At 43.8% G+C, this 17,447-nt stretch overlaps 1 protein-coding gene across 2 annotated transcripts in view; it reads left to right on the forward strand.

Moving 5' to 3' along the window:
- The window catches only part of LOC117357637 (TRPM8 channel-associated factor homolog), a 51,655-nt gene extending 35,413 nt beyond the window's left edge, over positions 1-16,242 (forward strand). For both annotated transcript variants that reach the window (XM_033938495.1, XM_033938494.1), the window contains exons 5-8: positions 3,021-3,234; positions 4,446-4,685; positions 7,441-7,778; positions 10,847-16,242. In XM_033938495.1, coding sequence (XP_033794386.1) covers positions 3,021-3,234; positions 4,446-4,685; positions 7,441-7,778; positions 10,847-11,089 — 1,035 coding nt within the window. In that variant the 3' untranslated portion in view covers positions 11,090-16,242. The remainder of the gene's footprint in view (positions 1-3,020; positions 3,235-4,445; positions 4,686-7,440; positions 7,779-10,846) is intronic.
- The last annotated feature ends 1,205 nt before the right edge of the window (positions 16,243-17,447 follow it).

Here is a 17,447-nt window from a genome sequence, read left to right on the forward strand (position 1 = left end):
TAACCACCAAATTTCAAATTGGTGACCAACGGACTGCTCCGTTCCCAATCAGATCAGTGGACCCACTATTTACAAAGACAAACTTCAGATCTCACAGAATACCCTGAAGAAAGTCATAGCATGATGACATGATGGCTGAAGCGTTGGTTTCTACTTGACGAGACACAGTGAGACCGGAAACCTACATCAAGCACGATGCCAGCTGCGGAAACCCTGAGAGAATATATCTGTTTTTATTTTTCATTGTTTCATCCTGCCTCAAATCATGCCCTATTCTGGTTAGAATCTATTGAATTTTTGGAGATTAAAAAAATAAAAGAAAAAACCTTCATTGGTGCCACCAGTGGTCTACCAATCACATAATTGCTTTGGTTTCCCTCTTTTTAAAAAAAAATTTATTGATCATTTTTTAATTACATGTTTCAGGCAAAATAAAGTAAAGAAATACCGTATTTTTTGCTCTATAAGACGCATTTCCCCCCCCAAAAAAAGTGGGTGGAAATGCCCCCCAGTACCTTTTTTTAATTCTGGTGGTCTAGCACTGTATTGGCAGGAGGTTTCCGCGCTCCTGCCCCTCCCTCGCTGGATGGCTGCCTCCTCATCTCTTGAGGTCATAAGAACATAAGTATTGCCCCTGTCGGGTCAGACCAGTAGTCCATCGTGCCCGGCAGTCCGCTCACGCGGCGGCCCCTTAGGTCCATGACCTGATAGTGCTCATAACCTAAAACTCTCATACCCTACTCGCTTAATGTCCTGTAAAGTAACCCTCTATCTGTACCCTGCAATCCCTTTCACTTCCAGGAAGTCATTCAGTCCCTTTTTGAACCCCAGTATTGTACTCTGTCCTATCACCTCACTTGGAAGCAAATTCCAAGTGTCCACCACCCTCTGAGTGAAGAACTTCCTTGCATTCGTTTTGAATCTGTCCCCTCTCAGTTTTTCTGAATGATCTCTTGTTTTTGTTGTCCCCGCTAGATTAAAGAATCTGTCCCTCTCCACCTTCTCTATGCCTTTCATGATTTTATAAGTCTCTATCATGTCCCCTCTCAGTCTCCTCTTTTCCAGGGTAAAGAGCCCCAGTTTGTCTAACCTTTCAGCATATGAAAGGTTCTCCATTCCCTTTATCATCCTTGTTGCTCTCCTCTGGACTCTCTCAAGTATCGCCATGTCCTTCTTAAGGTACGGCGACCAGTATTGGATGCGGTATTCCAGATGTGGGCGCACCATCGCTCGATACAATGGCAGGATAACTTCCTTCGTTCTGGCTTCATTGTTGTATCCACCAATACCCCCAGGTCTTTTTCTAGGTTGACTTTCCCCAGTACCCTTCCTCCCATCGTATAGCTGTACATGGGGTTCCATTTCCCTATGTGCAAGACCTTACATTTTTCCACATTGAAGCTCATCTGCCATCTTTTTGCCCACTCACTCAGTTTGTTCAGATCGCTCTGCAGTTCTTTGCATTGCTCAACATTTCTGACCCTGCTGGAGAGTTTTGTATCGTCCACGAACTTGATAACTTCGTACTTCGTCCCCGTTTCCAGATCGTTAATGAATATATTGAACAGCAGCGGTCCCACCACTCGTGACCCCTTTCCAGTCAGAGTAGTGTCCTTTCACTCCTACCCTCTGCTTCCTGTCCACCAGCCAATTTTTGATCCATCTGTGGACGTCCCCTTCCACCCCGTGGCTCCACAGTTTCTTCAGCAGGCGCTCATGGGGTACCTTGTCGAAGGCTTTTTGGAAATCCAGATATATGATGTCTATGGGGTCACCTTGGTCCAAATGTTTGCTTATCCCCTCAAAGAAATGCAGTAGATTTGTTTGGCATGATCGTCCTTTACAGAAACCATGCTGGCTTTCTCTCATCAGATTATTTTTTTCTATATGCTCATTGATACCTTCCCTGATTAGTGATTCAGCCAACTTCCCCGGAACTGAGGTCAAGCTCACCGGTCTATAGTTCCCCGGGTCGCCTCTCGATCCTTTTATGAAGATTGGTGTAACATTCGGTATCCTCCAGTCCTCCGGGATTACCCCTGTTCTCAAGGATAGGTTGCAAATATGCCACAGTAACTCCGCTGTTTCGTCTCTGAGCTCTTTCAGTATTCTCGGGTGGCTCCCATCCGGGCCAGGAGATTTGTCAGCTTTTAATCTATCTATCTGCCTGAGAACGTCTTCGAGGCTTACCTCCATGCATGATAATTTTCCCTCTTGATCCCCCTTGAAGATTTTCTCCGGTTCTGGCATGTTGGATGTGTCTTCTTTTGTAAAGACCGATGAAAAGAACTCGTTTAGTCTATCAGCCACCTCTTTCACTCCCTTCCTGTCTCCCTCATCCAGAGGTCCCACCTCCTCCCTCGCTGGCTGTTTCCCTTTTACATATCGGAAAAATGGTTTAAAATTTCTTGCTTCCTTGGCTAGTCTCTCGTATTCTTTCTTGGCTTTTCTGACCACTCGGTGACATTCTTTCTGATGCTTCCTGTGCTCTTTCCAATTTCCTTCAGTTTTGTCCTTTTTCCACCTCCGAAAAGATTTTCTCTTGTCTCCTATCACTGTCTTTACTTCATTAGTTATCCATGCTGGGTCTTTAGTCTTATTCTTTTTGCATCCTTTCCTAAATCTGGGTACATATAGGTTTTGCGCCCCGCTTACCGTGTCCCTGAATAGGGACCAGACTTGCTCCACAGTCTGAGCTTCCTTGGAGCTGTTTCTGAATGGCGCACAAGGCAGGAACAAGCTTTTTGTACTCCTGCCTGGCCCCGTGCCACTTTCTGTCGCTTCCTGCCATCAGTTCTTGCGAGTCTCACACAATTTAGTCATCATAGGTCATGTTGCAAGCTGTTCTAGTGAAGAACAATAGTTACTTCTGTTTTTCATCATGTGGTATGTGTTGACCTAATTAAAGTTATTTTGAAAGTTTCCAACCCCCAAAATTACTCTCTTACATTTGTGCTCATGAAAGCTTAATTTTATGTTTGTTCAGTGTGGCAATTAAACAAAAAAGCTCTCTCTTTCAGGTACAAATTGGCTGCCATTCTGATGATCTCCACAATGCTCAGCAATTGTTTCGCGCCCCTGTTGTTGTTCAGATATTTCCAGTGAACCAAGAGAAGATGGTCATCTCTAGTCTGTGGGGAGGTCTCTTGTACATCATAGTACCCACTGACTGTCTGCTTGGCAAAGTCAGCATAACAATAGAAGGGGCAGTGCAGGCTCCTTATTTTATACACGGTAATGTACAGTTTTGAAAGGTTTTATGTTCCTAACTTTGAGAGTTGGTGGGTTTTCAGTTTACTTTTGACCAATCTTTCTGCTATGGCCTTGTCTTCCCTGAGTGCCCCTTTTACCCTTTGGTCATCTAGCGGTCCAGCTGATTCTTTTGCTGGCTTCTTGCTTTTAATATACCTAATATATACAACCAAAACTGCAAGCACAGTTTATGGTGCTTTCTCTATAGAGTTAGGGGGTTAAGTACTTAAATATTGGGACCTGTTATGGAATTGTCTCCTATAAAGCAAAACTGTGAATCATTTTTTCAGTACATAGAAGTTCTAGGACAGGGGTGGGCAACCTTTGGCATGCATGCATATGATGTCATCCAAGGACTTCTGTCCAGTCATCCTATATTGCACCCTCTGTAATGCCAGCCCCACATTCATTTGTAAAATGTTTGGACTGGGTTTGCTAATATGACAATACATGAGATTATGAGGACTGGCTCATGAGTTTTGAAAGTGCGGTGCCAGCAGAAGACATTGGAGAGGTGACTGAAGGATCTGGGATTTCATAGCTTCCTCGCACCTGGAGATTGTAGGAACTGCAAGATTTCATCAGTTGATTGGTGGAAGAGTCTAGATTTAACTACTGTCTCCAAAGCCACCAGGTTTTATCAGAGATGCTCCCTCTCAGAAGCCGCAGGAGTTGTAAGATTTGGACAGCACTTAATAGAAACATGATGGCAGATAAAGGCCAAAAGGCCCATCTAATCTGCTCATCCACAGTAACCATTATCTCTTTCTCTCTCCTACTGTTACTAATCTTTATTGAGGGGGAAAAGGGATCAAGCTGGAGAGCAGTAGACTCAAAAGCAACAGAAGAAATAATATTTCCAGAGAAACATCTTTCTAATAGGAGTGATGGAGAAATTAGTGAAAAAAATTAAAGAAAGTAAGTGACAGGCACTTACTTAGTCATGAGTACAAGAATATAAAAAAGGAGATGGATTAAGGTCTGTGAGATTTGTAAAGCACGCACAGACACAAATAAATGCTCACTGTACACAATATAAATATACTCTTATATAATGGTCAGCATTGTCCAGATCAATTCTAAATCATCTGCTTTGTTATAGTGTCTTTGTTTTACACCTTTGCTGTTATCTTGCTGAACTCACCTAGTGATCTCACACTACACTTTCTGACTTATTTCACACAACATTACAGGAAAGACCAGTCAGTCTGACTGGCTGCAGACCATCCGCCATTACCCTGCCCCGTGGGCAGAGCTCGCTACTGAGAGCATCATCTTCACAGTTCCATCTGAGAGTGTGCGCTCCATAGAGAACCCTGTCACTCTGCTCTCTTTCTGGGATAAAGTAATGAGAGGCGTTTGTGAACTGGCTGCGACTCCAGGACCTCTACAGCGCCAGGAGAGGGTTGTAGCTGACGTCCAGATATCTTGTGGCAAGTGTGGTCTGTTTGTTGTACACCCAGAGGAATAATAGTTCGTAGATGTGTAGAGCCCTTCATCCAAACAATATTCCAATTCTCCAGCTAATTAACGTGTACTATACTTTCTGGGGATGTTTTTAAAAGGGATTTGAGTTATAGAACAATGTATTAAATGCTCAGGTAGGATCTTATAAAATAGTGACCTGGATTGGGTGGGCTACTAGGTTAGATGGACCACGGGTATGACTCAGTAAGGCTATTCTTATGCCCAGTTGCCCAGCAGTGTATGCACATAAAAAGTACCTGCATAGAAGTATAGTGGGGCAGAGTGATAGTGGTTGAGGGATTGGTACTTAAGCCCATATTGGATGAAATTCTATAATGGTGCTGATAACATTTAGTGCTCAGTGCTATTATATAAAGGGAGCTTTGGCATGAGCACTGTTTAATGTAATGTCATGTCTTATATACCGCTAAATCTCCCAAAGGATTCAAAGCGGTTTACAAAACAATTAAATTTACTTAAGTAATGGCCAAAAATCTAATCAGGTACTTTGAATTTCTCTCTGTCCCAACAGGCTCACAATCTAACTATAGTACCTATGAAAGAAATAATTACTTACATTTACTTACAGAAAGAGAAGGAAGAGGGAAAAGATAATACAATAAATTCAGTACTATAGGTGTGTAAAAGGCACAACAGAAGGGAAAACTTCAAATATCAAAGAACCCCAAAGAAAAATCCTAAAAATTAAAAGCTGAGGAAAAAAAGCAAAATTAAACAAGCCCAACAAAAAAAAGTACCTCCCTCCCAAAAAAATAAATAAATTGAAAATAAATTAAAAATAAACCCCAGCCATTCTCACCACCCTCAGTCTCAGTTAGCTTCAAATTCAATAAAACAAATCAAGGCAGGCTACCCCGGGCCGATACTACAAAAGTGACTCCTCTGCTTCAATTTCACTGCAGCTCCACTTCCCATGGGACTCCAGAAGAAGCCATGGGCTGGGAGCTGGATGTAAGCGGAGGCTCTGGGCTGAAAGCTGGATGTAAGAGTTGAGAAAGCTGGAAGGGAAGAGTTGAGCTCCGAATTCCATGCTCCGCTTTGGGCGCGAGGCCTTAACGCCAGTTGAAACTTGGTGTAAATCCTGGCATGCTACTTGGGCGTGGATCCCTGCTATTCTGTCACACTGCCTGCATCTTTTATGAATGTCCCTGACCTGCCCATACCTCTCTCATGGCCCTTTTGAGTTGTGCACCATCCAGTTTAGGCACTTATTGTTACAGAATAGTACACAGCCAGATCAGCACCCAAATCATAATTAGTGTCAATTAAGTGCTTGTTAACGCCAATCATTATATCATTGGAGCCCATTAACTAATTATTTTAGGCTCGATCTGGGATCAGTGCCCAAATTTTGGCGGCTCTATATGCACATACACACATATGCTTCTTCTTACTGGCATTAAGGGGGGATTCATCAAGGTGTAGTAAAGGTTTGCATATACTGCGCCTTGATGCCCTGTGGGATTCAGCAAACTGCGGTGGTCCATCTTATCGGAATAACACTGCTTGTGAGCCACTTCACACACAATGTTATTCCTGTGACCAAGGAGCATCGGACTGCACAAAAGCCATGGCTCTCCCTAACTCCCCTAGTGGCTACCTTAAAAATCATTGTTGGTTCGGGGGGAGAGGATTCTGTGGGGTGCAGATGGGGGGAGGGGTCAGTTGATTGCTTTGAATAACTACATTTTCCTATTCCCCCCCAGATTTCCTATTCCCCCCCAGCCTTTTCTTCTATCTCTGAGGGAGACCAAGGAATTTCAGGGGCGGGTGGAGGTTTGTGAGGAAGGGTTTGGAGTCACTTTAGGGGTGGATCAGAAGTCCGGGGGTGGGTAGGGGGTGGAGGATTGGAGCCTCTTTGGGGGGGGAGCTTTGAGGCTGAGATGGATCAGACGCACTTTGGAAAGGAATCTTATGTAGTTTTCGATCAATATTCAGCTGGTGACCCATATGAATAACTTTTGCAGGTCTTGGCTAAATATCGTCTGGGATTTGCTAAGTTTTGGCAGCCACTAGCTGTTGGACCTGATATTCAGTGCTTATACCAGTATGTGGCTTGGCATTAAATATCCAGGGCTAATTTAGCTGGCAGTGGTTAATGTTTAAATAAACACTGACCGCTGCTGGCTGAATATTGACCGAATAGAACACAACCGTAGTAACTCAGCCCTTAGAGTAGCTGTGGAAGATCTCTGAGGTGGATCTCTCTCTTTGTTTAGCTTTGGTGGAAACAATGGGAAGGAGGGATGAAAGGTCTCATACTGGCTCCTAAGTTTCTGAGCTGGCTTCTAAATTTGGATGCAGTTTGTCTAGGTCTTTTATAACAATGGAAGCTTTGAGAAATGCATGTCAGTGACTAGTCTGTAACTTTTAGCATTACTACAACACTTTCTCTGTAGCTTTTATTTTTGCTTTTAGACATGCGGAACTCAGGACTTGTTCAATATGTTGAATCCATGTAATAAAGCTATTTTTTTAGACCAAAAAGGAATGGCTATCTAATCTTTTACAGTCTCAATGCAGACACAGGACATACATTTTGGGAATTCCAACAGAGAAAAGATGGTTAGAGTAACTAAAGAATGATCTTTGCTGTCCCTAATATTTGCATTAAATTGTTCTTCTGTAGAATGACTTGTTAACTTTTTGCATCTTCTGCTTGAGTCAATCAACCTGAAGTTTTGCATTTACTGTTTGTAGGATGGATGCATTCAGGCTACCCCATCATGTGTCACTTGGCATCTGTAAAAGAAATGCTGGATTTGAACTATATAAAAGCCAAAGGAACCTGGGGTGTTATCCATGAATTGGGCCACAACCAGCAGCGATATGGATGGGAGATTCCTCCTCACACAACTGAGGCCACCTGCAATCTCTGGTCAGTTTATGTCCATGAAGAAGTAATAGGGATTCCCAGAGATAAGGCCCATTGTGCCCTCCATCCAAAAGAAAGAGCCAAAAGGATTAAAAAGTATATGGAAAATGGTAGAAGACTGGAAGAATGGGAGGTGTGGACATGTCTTGAGACTTACTTGCAGGTAACCTGAGAATTGAAATTTTATAGGGAAGCATAACCTAAAACAGCAGGATGATATACTATTGTGGTCTATACCTATTGATCTTTCCATCTGTCCATACATAGCTATTCTTCTTTCTCTCTCTTTTGCTCTCTCTCTGTATGTGTGTGTGTGTGTGTATATATATATATATATATATATATATATATATATATATATATATATATATATATATATATATATATATATAGTATCTAAAATGGTAGAAGTGGGTAAATAAATAATAATAAATATAAATGCTCCACTTTCAGATTGAGAGCACTATCTCAACGCAAGAAAAGCCTCAGGTATTATTTTGGTAGAGCATAAATGCTCAGACCTCCTCCATAGGACAGGACGCTGGTGAGATCGAGTAAGCAAGCTGTGTAGGAAAGTGAAAGTCGATAAGCCCTGAAGAAACGGTCATATACCGTGAAACGTTGGCTATTGTTTAAGACAGTGTTTTTCAAGCTTTTTATACCCGTGGACCGGCAGAAATAAAAGAATTATTTTGTGGACCGGCAAACTACTAGGACTAAAATTTAAAAACCCGTTTCCGCCCCATCTCCGCGAGCTCGGTCCCCACAAATCATCTGATCCCATCCACACAAGCCTCAGTTATGATTTTATATTGAATGTATTTTATTAAAGTAAAAAAAGAAACAATATTCTGTACAAATGTCATTTTATAAATACAAATAATATAGAGGAAGGATCAACAAAAACCCTGTCTCCCCTCCCCTTCACATTTATCCCCTCTACTATCAAGAAAACTGAACAAGCCAAATTATTACAGAATGCTACTCAGAAATATCATGCTAACAGAATACTGCAGTCACACATGACAGGAATAGTTTTAGGGGAGTGCAACTAGGGCAATTGCCCCCTGGTCAGAGAGCGCCCTAAGCCAGCTGGAAGCTAAAAAAGCACTGCCTGGGCTTTGCAGTCCCCAGTTATGTCTAACACCAGCTCTAGCAGGATATATATTTCAAATCTGATATATTCTAATCACAAAATAGAAATAAAATTATTTTTTTCTACCTTTTGACGTCTCTGGTTTCTGCTTTCATCTTCTTTTCACTCTCTTCCTTCCAGCATCTGCCCTTTCTGTCTCTTCAATCCAGCATCTGCCCCTTCCATCCACTGTCTGTCCTCTCAACCTTCCATATGGTATCTGTCTTCTTTCTATGCCCCTCTCCCCTTTCTATCCAACCTGCGCCCCCTCTCTCCTTTTTACATGATTCATTCCAGCTTTACTGCTCTCTTTATTTTTATCTCTCCTACACCAGATCTACCATCGTTGTCCCTCTCTGCTTATTTTTCTGCTGACCCCTCTCTCTACTTTCTCATGCCTGTCTCTCCCCTTCCCCTCCTCTAATCTCCCTGCCAGCTGTTTCCTTCCTTTTTTCATTCTCCCTTCCCTCCTCCTCCTGTCCAGCAGTAACTCTCTTCCCTTCCTCCCCTCCCAGCAGCATCTCTCCTTCTCCCTCTCCAGTAGCAGCTGTCCCCTTTTTTCCCTTGCCCAGCAGCTTCCCTCCAAGTCCAGTAGCAGCTGTCCCTTTTTTTCCCTTGCCCAGCAGCTTCCCAGACTCCTTTCCCTCCTCCCCTCCCAGCAGCATCTTTCCTTAACCTTCCCTCCAGGTCCAGTAGCAGCTGTCCCTTTTTTCCCCTTGCCCAGCAGCTTCCCAGACTCCTTTCCCTTCTCCCCTCTCAGCAGCATCCCTCCTTCTCCTTCCCTCCAGGTCCAGTAGCAGCTGTCCCTTTTTCCCTTGCCCAGCAGCTTCCCAGACTCATTTTCCTCCTCCCCTCCCAGCAGCATCTCTCCTTCTCTTTCCCTCCAGGTCCAGTAACAGCTGTCCTTTTTATCCCTTACCCAGCAGCTTCCCAGATTCCTTTTCCTCCTCCCCTCCCAGCAGCATCTTTCCTTCTCCCTCTCCAGTAGCAGCTGTTCCTGTTTCCCCTTGCCCAGCAGCTTCCCAGACTCCAATATTGGCTTTCTCCCCTCCCAGCAGCTCTCCTTACTTCCCAGCGCAGCGATTCAGGAAGGCAGCCTCGGGTCCTTTGTTGGGTCGCGCCGCCTCTGAGGAAAGAGGAAGTTGCATCATCAGAGGCAGCCGCGACTCAGCAAAAGCCCCAAGGCTGCCTTCGTGAATCACTGCGCTGGGAAGTAAAGGAGAGCTGCAGAGAGGGGAGAAAGCCACTGTCGGAGGCTCCCCAAGATCTCTCCGGCCCAGCGTGGACTTCAGCTGTTGATCTTGCCGGCCCTGTGCGGACCGGCAGGAAATTGAAGTGAGTCAATCTCGCTGGCCCTGTGCGGACTGGCAAAAATTTCCTGCGGACCGACACCAGTCCGTGGACCGGCAGTTGAAGAACAGTGGTTTAAGATACTACTCGTAACTTTACAACACAGCAGGCAGCTTTATATCTCAGCCCTGAATAGTGGTAATAGCACATTCTCCTCAGAAGTTTTTGCCAATGATATTTATGCTCTACCAAAATAATACCTGAGGCTTTTCTTCCGTTGAGATAGTGCTCTCAATCTAGAAAGTGGAGCATTTATATTTATTATTATATATATACACACATACAGGCAAACACAGGAAAGTTTAAGTGGGGAATTTCTGACAAAGAATTTCTGAGAACACATGTTCTCTAATTTCTCATTGATGATTTAATGATAGAAATGCCTGTTGTGTAGAAGCTGCAGTTATGAATGAGCAATCTAAAGTAGTATGCAGTATTTATAATTCTTTGCAATGAACTTAGGCCGGATTTTATCAAGCTGTGCAAGATGTTTTTAGCGCGGGCCGGCACAGTAAATACTCTGATGTTTATAGAATTCCTATGAACGTCAGAGCACTATTGAGCACCTACCCTACCAGCCCATGCTAAAAACCCGTAACGCAGCTTGATAAAGGGGGGGGGGGGGGGGAGTTGGTCTTTTCAGGTACATTGATAGTATTCTTTTTTGAGGCAAACTGCTGTGAATTACCTTGCTTCGCACTGTAAAGTTTGCAACCTTACAAATTGTAAATATGATGTTCTTTCAGTTGCAGGAAGGTTTCGGCTGGAAGCCCTTCATTCAGCTCTTCTCAGACTACCAGAAGATGGCAAACATCAGAAAAGATAACAGTGATAAGATGAACCTTTGGGCAAAACTGTTTTCTGAGCAGGTGAAGAGGAACCTAGTTCCATTCTTTCAGGCATGGGGCTGGCCAATCAAGGATAAAGTGTCCCAAAAGCTTTCCTCATTCCCAGACTGGGAGGAAAATCCAGTGAAAGGATATATATAGGCATAGTTTGTGTGCCAGAAAAATTCAAAGTGACACCTGGAAATGTTGGAGATAGTGAGAAATATGCTAATTTGTTCCAAAATAAATACAAGAACATAAGAATTGCCATACTAGGAGAGACCAAAGGTCCACCAAGCCCAGCATCCTGTTTCCACAGTGACCAACCCAGGTCCTAAGTACCTAGCTAGATCCCAATTAGTAAAACATCAAGCAACGCTCTTCATAATTGACTGCCAGAACTTGCTGCGTACTTACTTTTTCTACCTTACAAAAGTGGTGACATTTCTTGCTGAAAAAAAAAAAATGGAGTTCTTATCAAGTTATTGTGGCAAACTAAGGGGCCCTTTACTAAGCTGTGGTAAGCATAACACGTGCTTACTGCTGCAAAAAAATGCCTCACCATAGGGTGAGCTCAGGTGTCCCATTGCGATGTTGGGATCGGCGTGCACTACCCACGTGAAAAAAAAAACATATTTTTTAGCACTGGGGAAGCTGTGGGAGCAGATAGTGTAGGAACTCAGGCACACTCCAGATGTCCAAAGAAGTCTTGAAGCTGGAATACCTCTGCTTACCAAGTTACTTGAGATGCTAGTCTGTACAAACTCACAGTATATATAGATAAATTCTCCTGCCTGCACCCCTTCTCAGTATGGGTTCAAAGCCCAACACAGCACTGAATTATTATTACTAAGTCTAACCACCAAAGCCAAACAGATGTTGAGCACATTTTTTATTTGGACTCTACTCCTACTGAGACTGAATTGGAAATCCTGGATGTTTTCCGTGGACATCCCATCAATTTTACCCTTGATGTTTTTGCACTCTATGAGACCATCTGGATTCGACATCTTATTCGTCGTAATCCATCACCTATGGACTTAAGAATGCATGATTACATTGCGGCTATGAAGGAGTGATTTTGCTAGCCGTATTTATGATTTTGACCTGTCTATCTTGACTTTTGCTTTGGCATACCTTTTGTGCCTTGCTAAGTAGTTATGATTTTTGATTTTGTCATATATTGCCATTAATCAGTGATTTTGTTATCATTTATTTGGCTGGGTTCACATATTTTACCCGTGCCTTTATGATTATTCTACATTGATTATTGATATCTTTGATTTATTGCTGATTTATATGGTATTGCTTATGTTTTTGCATTTTGTATCACCTTGGGTCTTGACGATCCTTTCCTATTTAGTTAGGTTGAAGGTGAAATAGACTCCATTGAAGTTATTTCTCCTTCAAGAGGGGGGACTGTAGGGGTATTTCTGTATTCACACCTGAAGGTTAGGCCTCTATGATGTCATCAATGCCTGAACCATTGTCTCAAGAAATCTTTCTGCTGAACAAGAGATTTTTCCAGCATGAATTGCAAGAAGAAAGAAGTACACAGCTTTGCTGTTTCTGCCTGATGCATTATGGGTATGTACCAGAATGTTATACTATTCAAGGACATTCATCTGTGTCTTCATAATGGGACTATGTGATTCTGGGGGAAGGTATTCTGCTCTTATCTGTCTAACAGCCCTGGGTCTTTCAGCCTATATGATACTTTCCACAGAAAGGCTATTCATCCAAGTTCTGTTTCTGGATTGGTCCGAGAAAGTCATCTGATGAGTTCCAAGAAAGAAGAAGGTGCTAATTAATTAGTTAGTCTGTGTTAAGGTGCGGGGGAACTCACATCTTCCCACAGGTGTTCTACACGTAACCTTTTTCTTTTAATAATTAGACCTGTAAGTTACCTCGTGTGACTCTCTGCATAAGAGAGAGAAATTCGGACTTTTTAAACAGCTCTGAATTCAGCACGGATAGGAACTTGTTTGCTGATGATTTATTGCCTTACCCAGGACTGACCAACATGTACCTTTAACAAAGGACTTCTTCCATCTACTACGGCTGACAAGAAAAGTTTCCATTTCACCTAATTTGTGCCAGAGGCCTGATCAAAAGGTGAGGATACGGAATTTACGGTCTTATCAGCTGGGTTAGATAAGGATCAAATTGTGATAGAGGACAAGGTTCGTAAAGCTCCATTGGTGATAATATAATCATTTGCTAATCAGGGATTATAATTATTATAAGGAATTGTTTAGTGTGTGTGTAACCAGTATTATTAATTAGTTTCTAACAATTATATTGTGATAATTATGTATTGAGTTTCATTTATGTAATTAGATATTTTGTGATCAATATTTAAACATTGCAGCTGACTTGTGAATTATATTTTTCTATTTTTATAATAAAAGTATTTCTCATTAGCCTGGGTCTTGTGTCGTGTAAACAGGCAATAGAGCTGAACCTGGATCAGCGTTTATGGTTTTCCCTAGACAAAAACGATCAGAGACGTAATTTATTTATGTAACTGCTTAGTATCTACCATAAATATTCCTACAGGACAACAATCAATTCTCCTACAATTGGATATATCTGCTGCATTTGGCTGTGTCGATCTTGAGCTTCTTCTGACCAAACTCAATGAACTGGGTCTAACCGGAACAGTTTTCAACTGGTTCAAAGAGTTCTTGAAAGATGGGTCCTTCTCTCAGAACTGGAAAGCTTTCTATGGTGTGCCCCAAGGATCCCCACTTTCTCCACTACTAGTCAACATATTTATGAGCACCCTAGGCAACCTCTCCTTCAATGACGCTGAAAGTCTACTATCTAGATGATATCTTTCTCCTAATTCCTCCCAATTCTAATGTTAAGGAAAAGTTTCCAATGGCACTGAAAAAATCTACTTGGGCACTCTCTAATAAACTGCCAAAACAAAATTATTCTGGTTCCACTATACCTCACACACTCCGGCACAACTCTAAGACCCTGATTTTATAAACGGCGTCCCAATTCTAGGCGGCGGTAGGTGTCCTACCTTTGTCTAACCAGCCAATCGGGACACATGGTTTTTTAAAAAAATGCTCCCGATGCAGACTGCCTACATTAGAGGCACCTCTGGGAGCCTAGGGAGGTGCGCAAGCCCGCCTAAGGCTAGGTGTAGGCATGGTTTGGCCCGGAAATAACCTTAGGCAAACCTAGGCGGCCGTATGTATCTCCCTAGGCCAGTGGGAGACACATACAATGTAGGCCAACAAAATGCTGGCCTACATTGTAAGTAGACGCAGCCTCTGAGGTTATTGCGACAAGGAATCTCCCTGCTGTTGCTGCCCATCCCCCCCAAACAAACGCTGGCAGGAGGGTTGCCCAATCCCTCTTGCCAGAACCCCTCCCATAGATCGTGGCAGGAGAGATGCCCAATCCCTCCTGCAGGAAACTCCCCCGTAGATTGCACCACCCCTCCAGTACCCCCCCCCCCCCACTAGAATCCCTCCTAACTCCACCCGGGTCCCCTCTAACCTTTTTTGAAGGTCTGGGCCTTCCCTCCGTCCAGCCGGCTAGCCCGCCTCCTTCTGAATAAGGTGGGCCTGCCCCTTCCTGGTGCATTGTGGGATGCACCAGGGAGGGGCCTAAGACCTGAATGGGAGGGACCTAAGATTCCGGTTGCTGGGTTTTTGTCTTGTATTTGTTTTTTTTGACAGCCGTCGTTGACAGCAGCATTTTTTTCTGCACATGTGTCCATCAGTGATGGGCATATGCAAATTAGGAAATCTTTGCTGCTGTCCACCGATCTTATTTGCATACGTGATATTTTAATAATGTCTCAGGTTTTTCGAATCAGTAGCTGAATGGCTGCATTAGCAGACCTCGCTTTTTAAAGTGGGTTTTTGAGAATCTGCCCCTCAATGTTTACACTCCCCATTCTACATTTGTAATCTTGTGATTGCCTTCCACCCTTACTGTTTCGTTTTCTCCCTTCTTTGCAGTGTTATCTTCTCCCCACTTCCCTATCCACCTGCAGCATTGTACCCTTTTTCATTGATGTGATGTATCCACTATTCCTCATGCTTCGTTATGGGGCTCTTAACTTGTAAATCACCTTATCAGGACCTCCTCTTCAGCACCTGTTCCATGGAACTTCCTACGCCCGATGGCCAGCTCCTGATGGTTGCTATTGGCTCTGTGGCCTGTTTGCTTACCTTTGGCTGCCTGCTCACCGGACTGGTACATGTGTACTTGGATCCATCCCAGCTCCTTCCTGCTACTGCTGGCCGACGGTGAATGCCTGGGAGCCCCTGTGTTCGACACTAGGGGTCGCCAAAAAGCAGTTAGCACTCTCCACCCCATACAGATTGGACAAATGGGGTGACAACTGGCTTGCTGCACAGATCATTGCTGCTTATGGACCTGCTACGTGGGCCAAAGATGGCTCCTGGGGTTGTCGGACCCCCAATCTACCTGCTCCACTGCATACTTCACTTGCAGACTGTTCTTGAACTTTTGCACTGCCATGTATCAGAATCGCCTGTCTCTAAATTACTTGCTGGCTGCGGACGGTGGCATCTGTGGCAAGTTCCACTTCTCTAAATGCTGCCTTGCCCTAGATGTTGATGGTACCATGCTCGAGGACGATGTGGACCGCATCACCAAACTGGCTCATGTTCCTCTCCGAACCTGGCGTGGCCTCCCTACTGACTGACTCTTTCGCTCTTGGCTGCCTGACTTGCCTGGTCCCTGTGATTCCATGATATAGTCAAATCTGCTGTTCATCGCTGTCCTGCAGCCCTGGCTAGTACCTACCGGTTCCCACCACAGACCCCCAACCTTCCCGGAAGCTTTGACCCCCCATGTTTATATTGCTGCTCTTGGTGTCCCAAGAGGGGTTAAACACCTTCTTATTGAAATATATATCTCATAGGACATATATCTCTCCCTCCAAACTCATGCTGTGCACTTATGATGTCATTTTCATGATGTAAGAGGGGATTGAAGGGGTATATATTCTTTGTAAGTTTTTCTATTCCTGCTTGTGAAAAAAAAAAAAGCTCTGTGTTTTCTGTAGCTGAATAGTTTGCCAAGATCACTCCTTCTCATGAAACTGGTGGATGATTTTGCTTCTTGTGAGTCACTTAGATAAGAAATAAGAAACATTTGCTAAGAAAGACCTTAGACAATAAAGCACAGTATTATATGCCATAGTTATGGAAACCCCTGCCCCTTCTTGTGTTTGCTACCAAATATGGTTTTTCCTACAGTCGTATCCTGAGAAAACTGATGCATGTAAAATGCTATATAAATGCTCCAGTACTCTGAATAAAGAACACATCTGTTTGCTTATTTGCATGTGCGTTTGTATGTCTGTGTATGTGTGCTTTCCTTCTAGGATGCATCCGTAGTGAGAACAGCAGAACAAGGTAAATACAAATTGAAACATAGAAAAATGACGGCAGATAAGGGCCATAGCCCATTACAGACCCACCCCCCTGAGTCTGCTCTCCTGGAGATCCCTCTCCTAATGGCCCATCCTTAACTCCACCCTCTTAAGGATCCCACTGGGCATCCCATTTACCCTTTAAAATCTGGCACGCTGTTGGCCTCGATTACCTGTATTGGAAGCTTGTTCCAATGATCAACCACTCTTTCGGTGAAGAAATACTTTCTGGTGTCCCCATGAAATTTCCCGCCCCTGAGTTTAAGCGGATGCCCTCTTGTGGCTGAGGGTCCTTGGAGAATGAAAATATCTTCTTCCACCTCGATACATCCGGTGATGTATTTAAATGTCTCAATCATGTCTCCCCTCTCCCTGCTTTCCTCGAGAGAGTAGAGCCTGTGGTATGCGAGGTAGGCCTGCTAGGATTGGCCCTAGTATAAGGCCCATGCCTAGAGCAGTTAATTCCCATTCTGCTCAAGATAAAGAACAATTTTCCTTCTTGCCTGATATTCCCACTAAAACCAGCAGAGGGAGCTTAGGGGTTGAGCTACAGACTTCCCCTCCCCCTCACCTTCCCAAGGCTTGTGACCGGAAATGCTTTGCACCTGGGAAGGTTGGGCGGGGCTGTAAGTTCCTTAACCTCAGGGCTGGGCAGTTGGAAAGGCAGAGGGAGAACTGGAGAGAAGGAGAACGGTCACAGGAACAGTACTGGCAGCCTAGCTCAGGACTAAGAGCTCTGCAGGACCTACAAAGCCCAGAATGTATGGAGATTGCTGAAGCTGATACTGACTTGACTCCTGACCTGACCTCTCTGAAATTCCACAAGCCATGGAGTTGGGACCGGAACCGTGTGCAGAGGTCCCGCTGGAAAGTCAACCCATGGAAATATGTTGCTCCAAGGCAAGTAAAGAAACCGCCTAAGGGAGTTTTCCAAAAGTAATGAGTTGGCTGAACTGTTTTGTTTTTCTTTTTTGTGAAGCTGTGCTTTATTCCACCCTATTAAGTTGGTGCAGGGAAGCACAGGGCCTAGGACTGAAAGAACCTAAGTTCATTTGTTTGCTGAGCTTGTTCCTGTTCTGGAGAAAATAAACC

The sequence above is a fragment of the Geotrypetes seraphini genome, chromosome 3 (assembly GCF_902459505.1).
Source record: "Geotrypetes seraphini chromosome 3, aGeoSer1.1, whole genome shotgun sequence".
Lineage (NCBI taxonomy): Eukaryota > Metazoa > Chordata > Amphibia > Gymnophiona > Dermophiidae > Geotrypetes > Geotrypetes seraphini.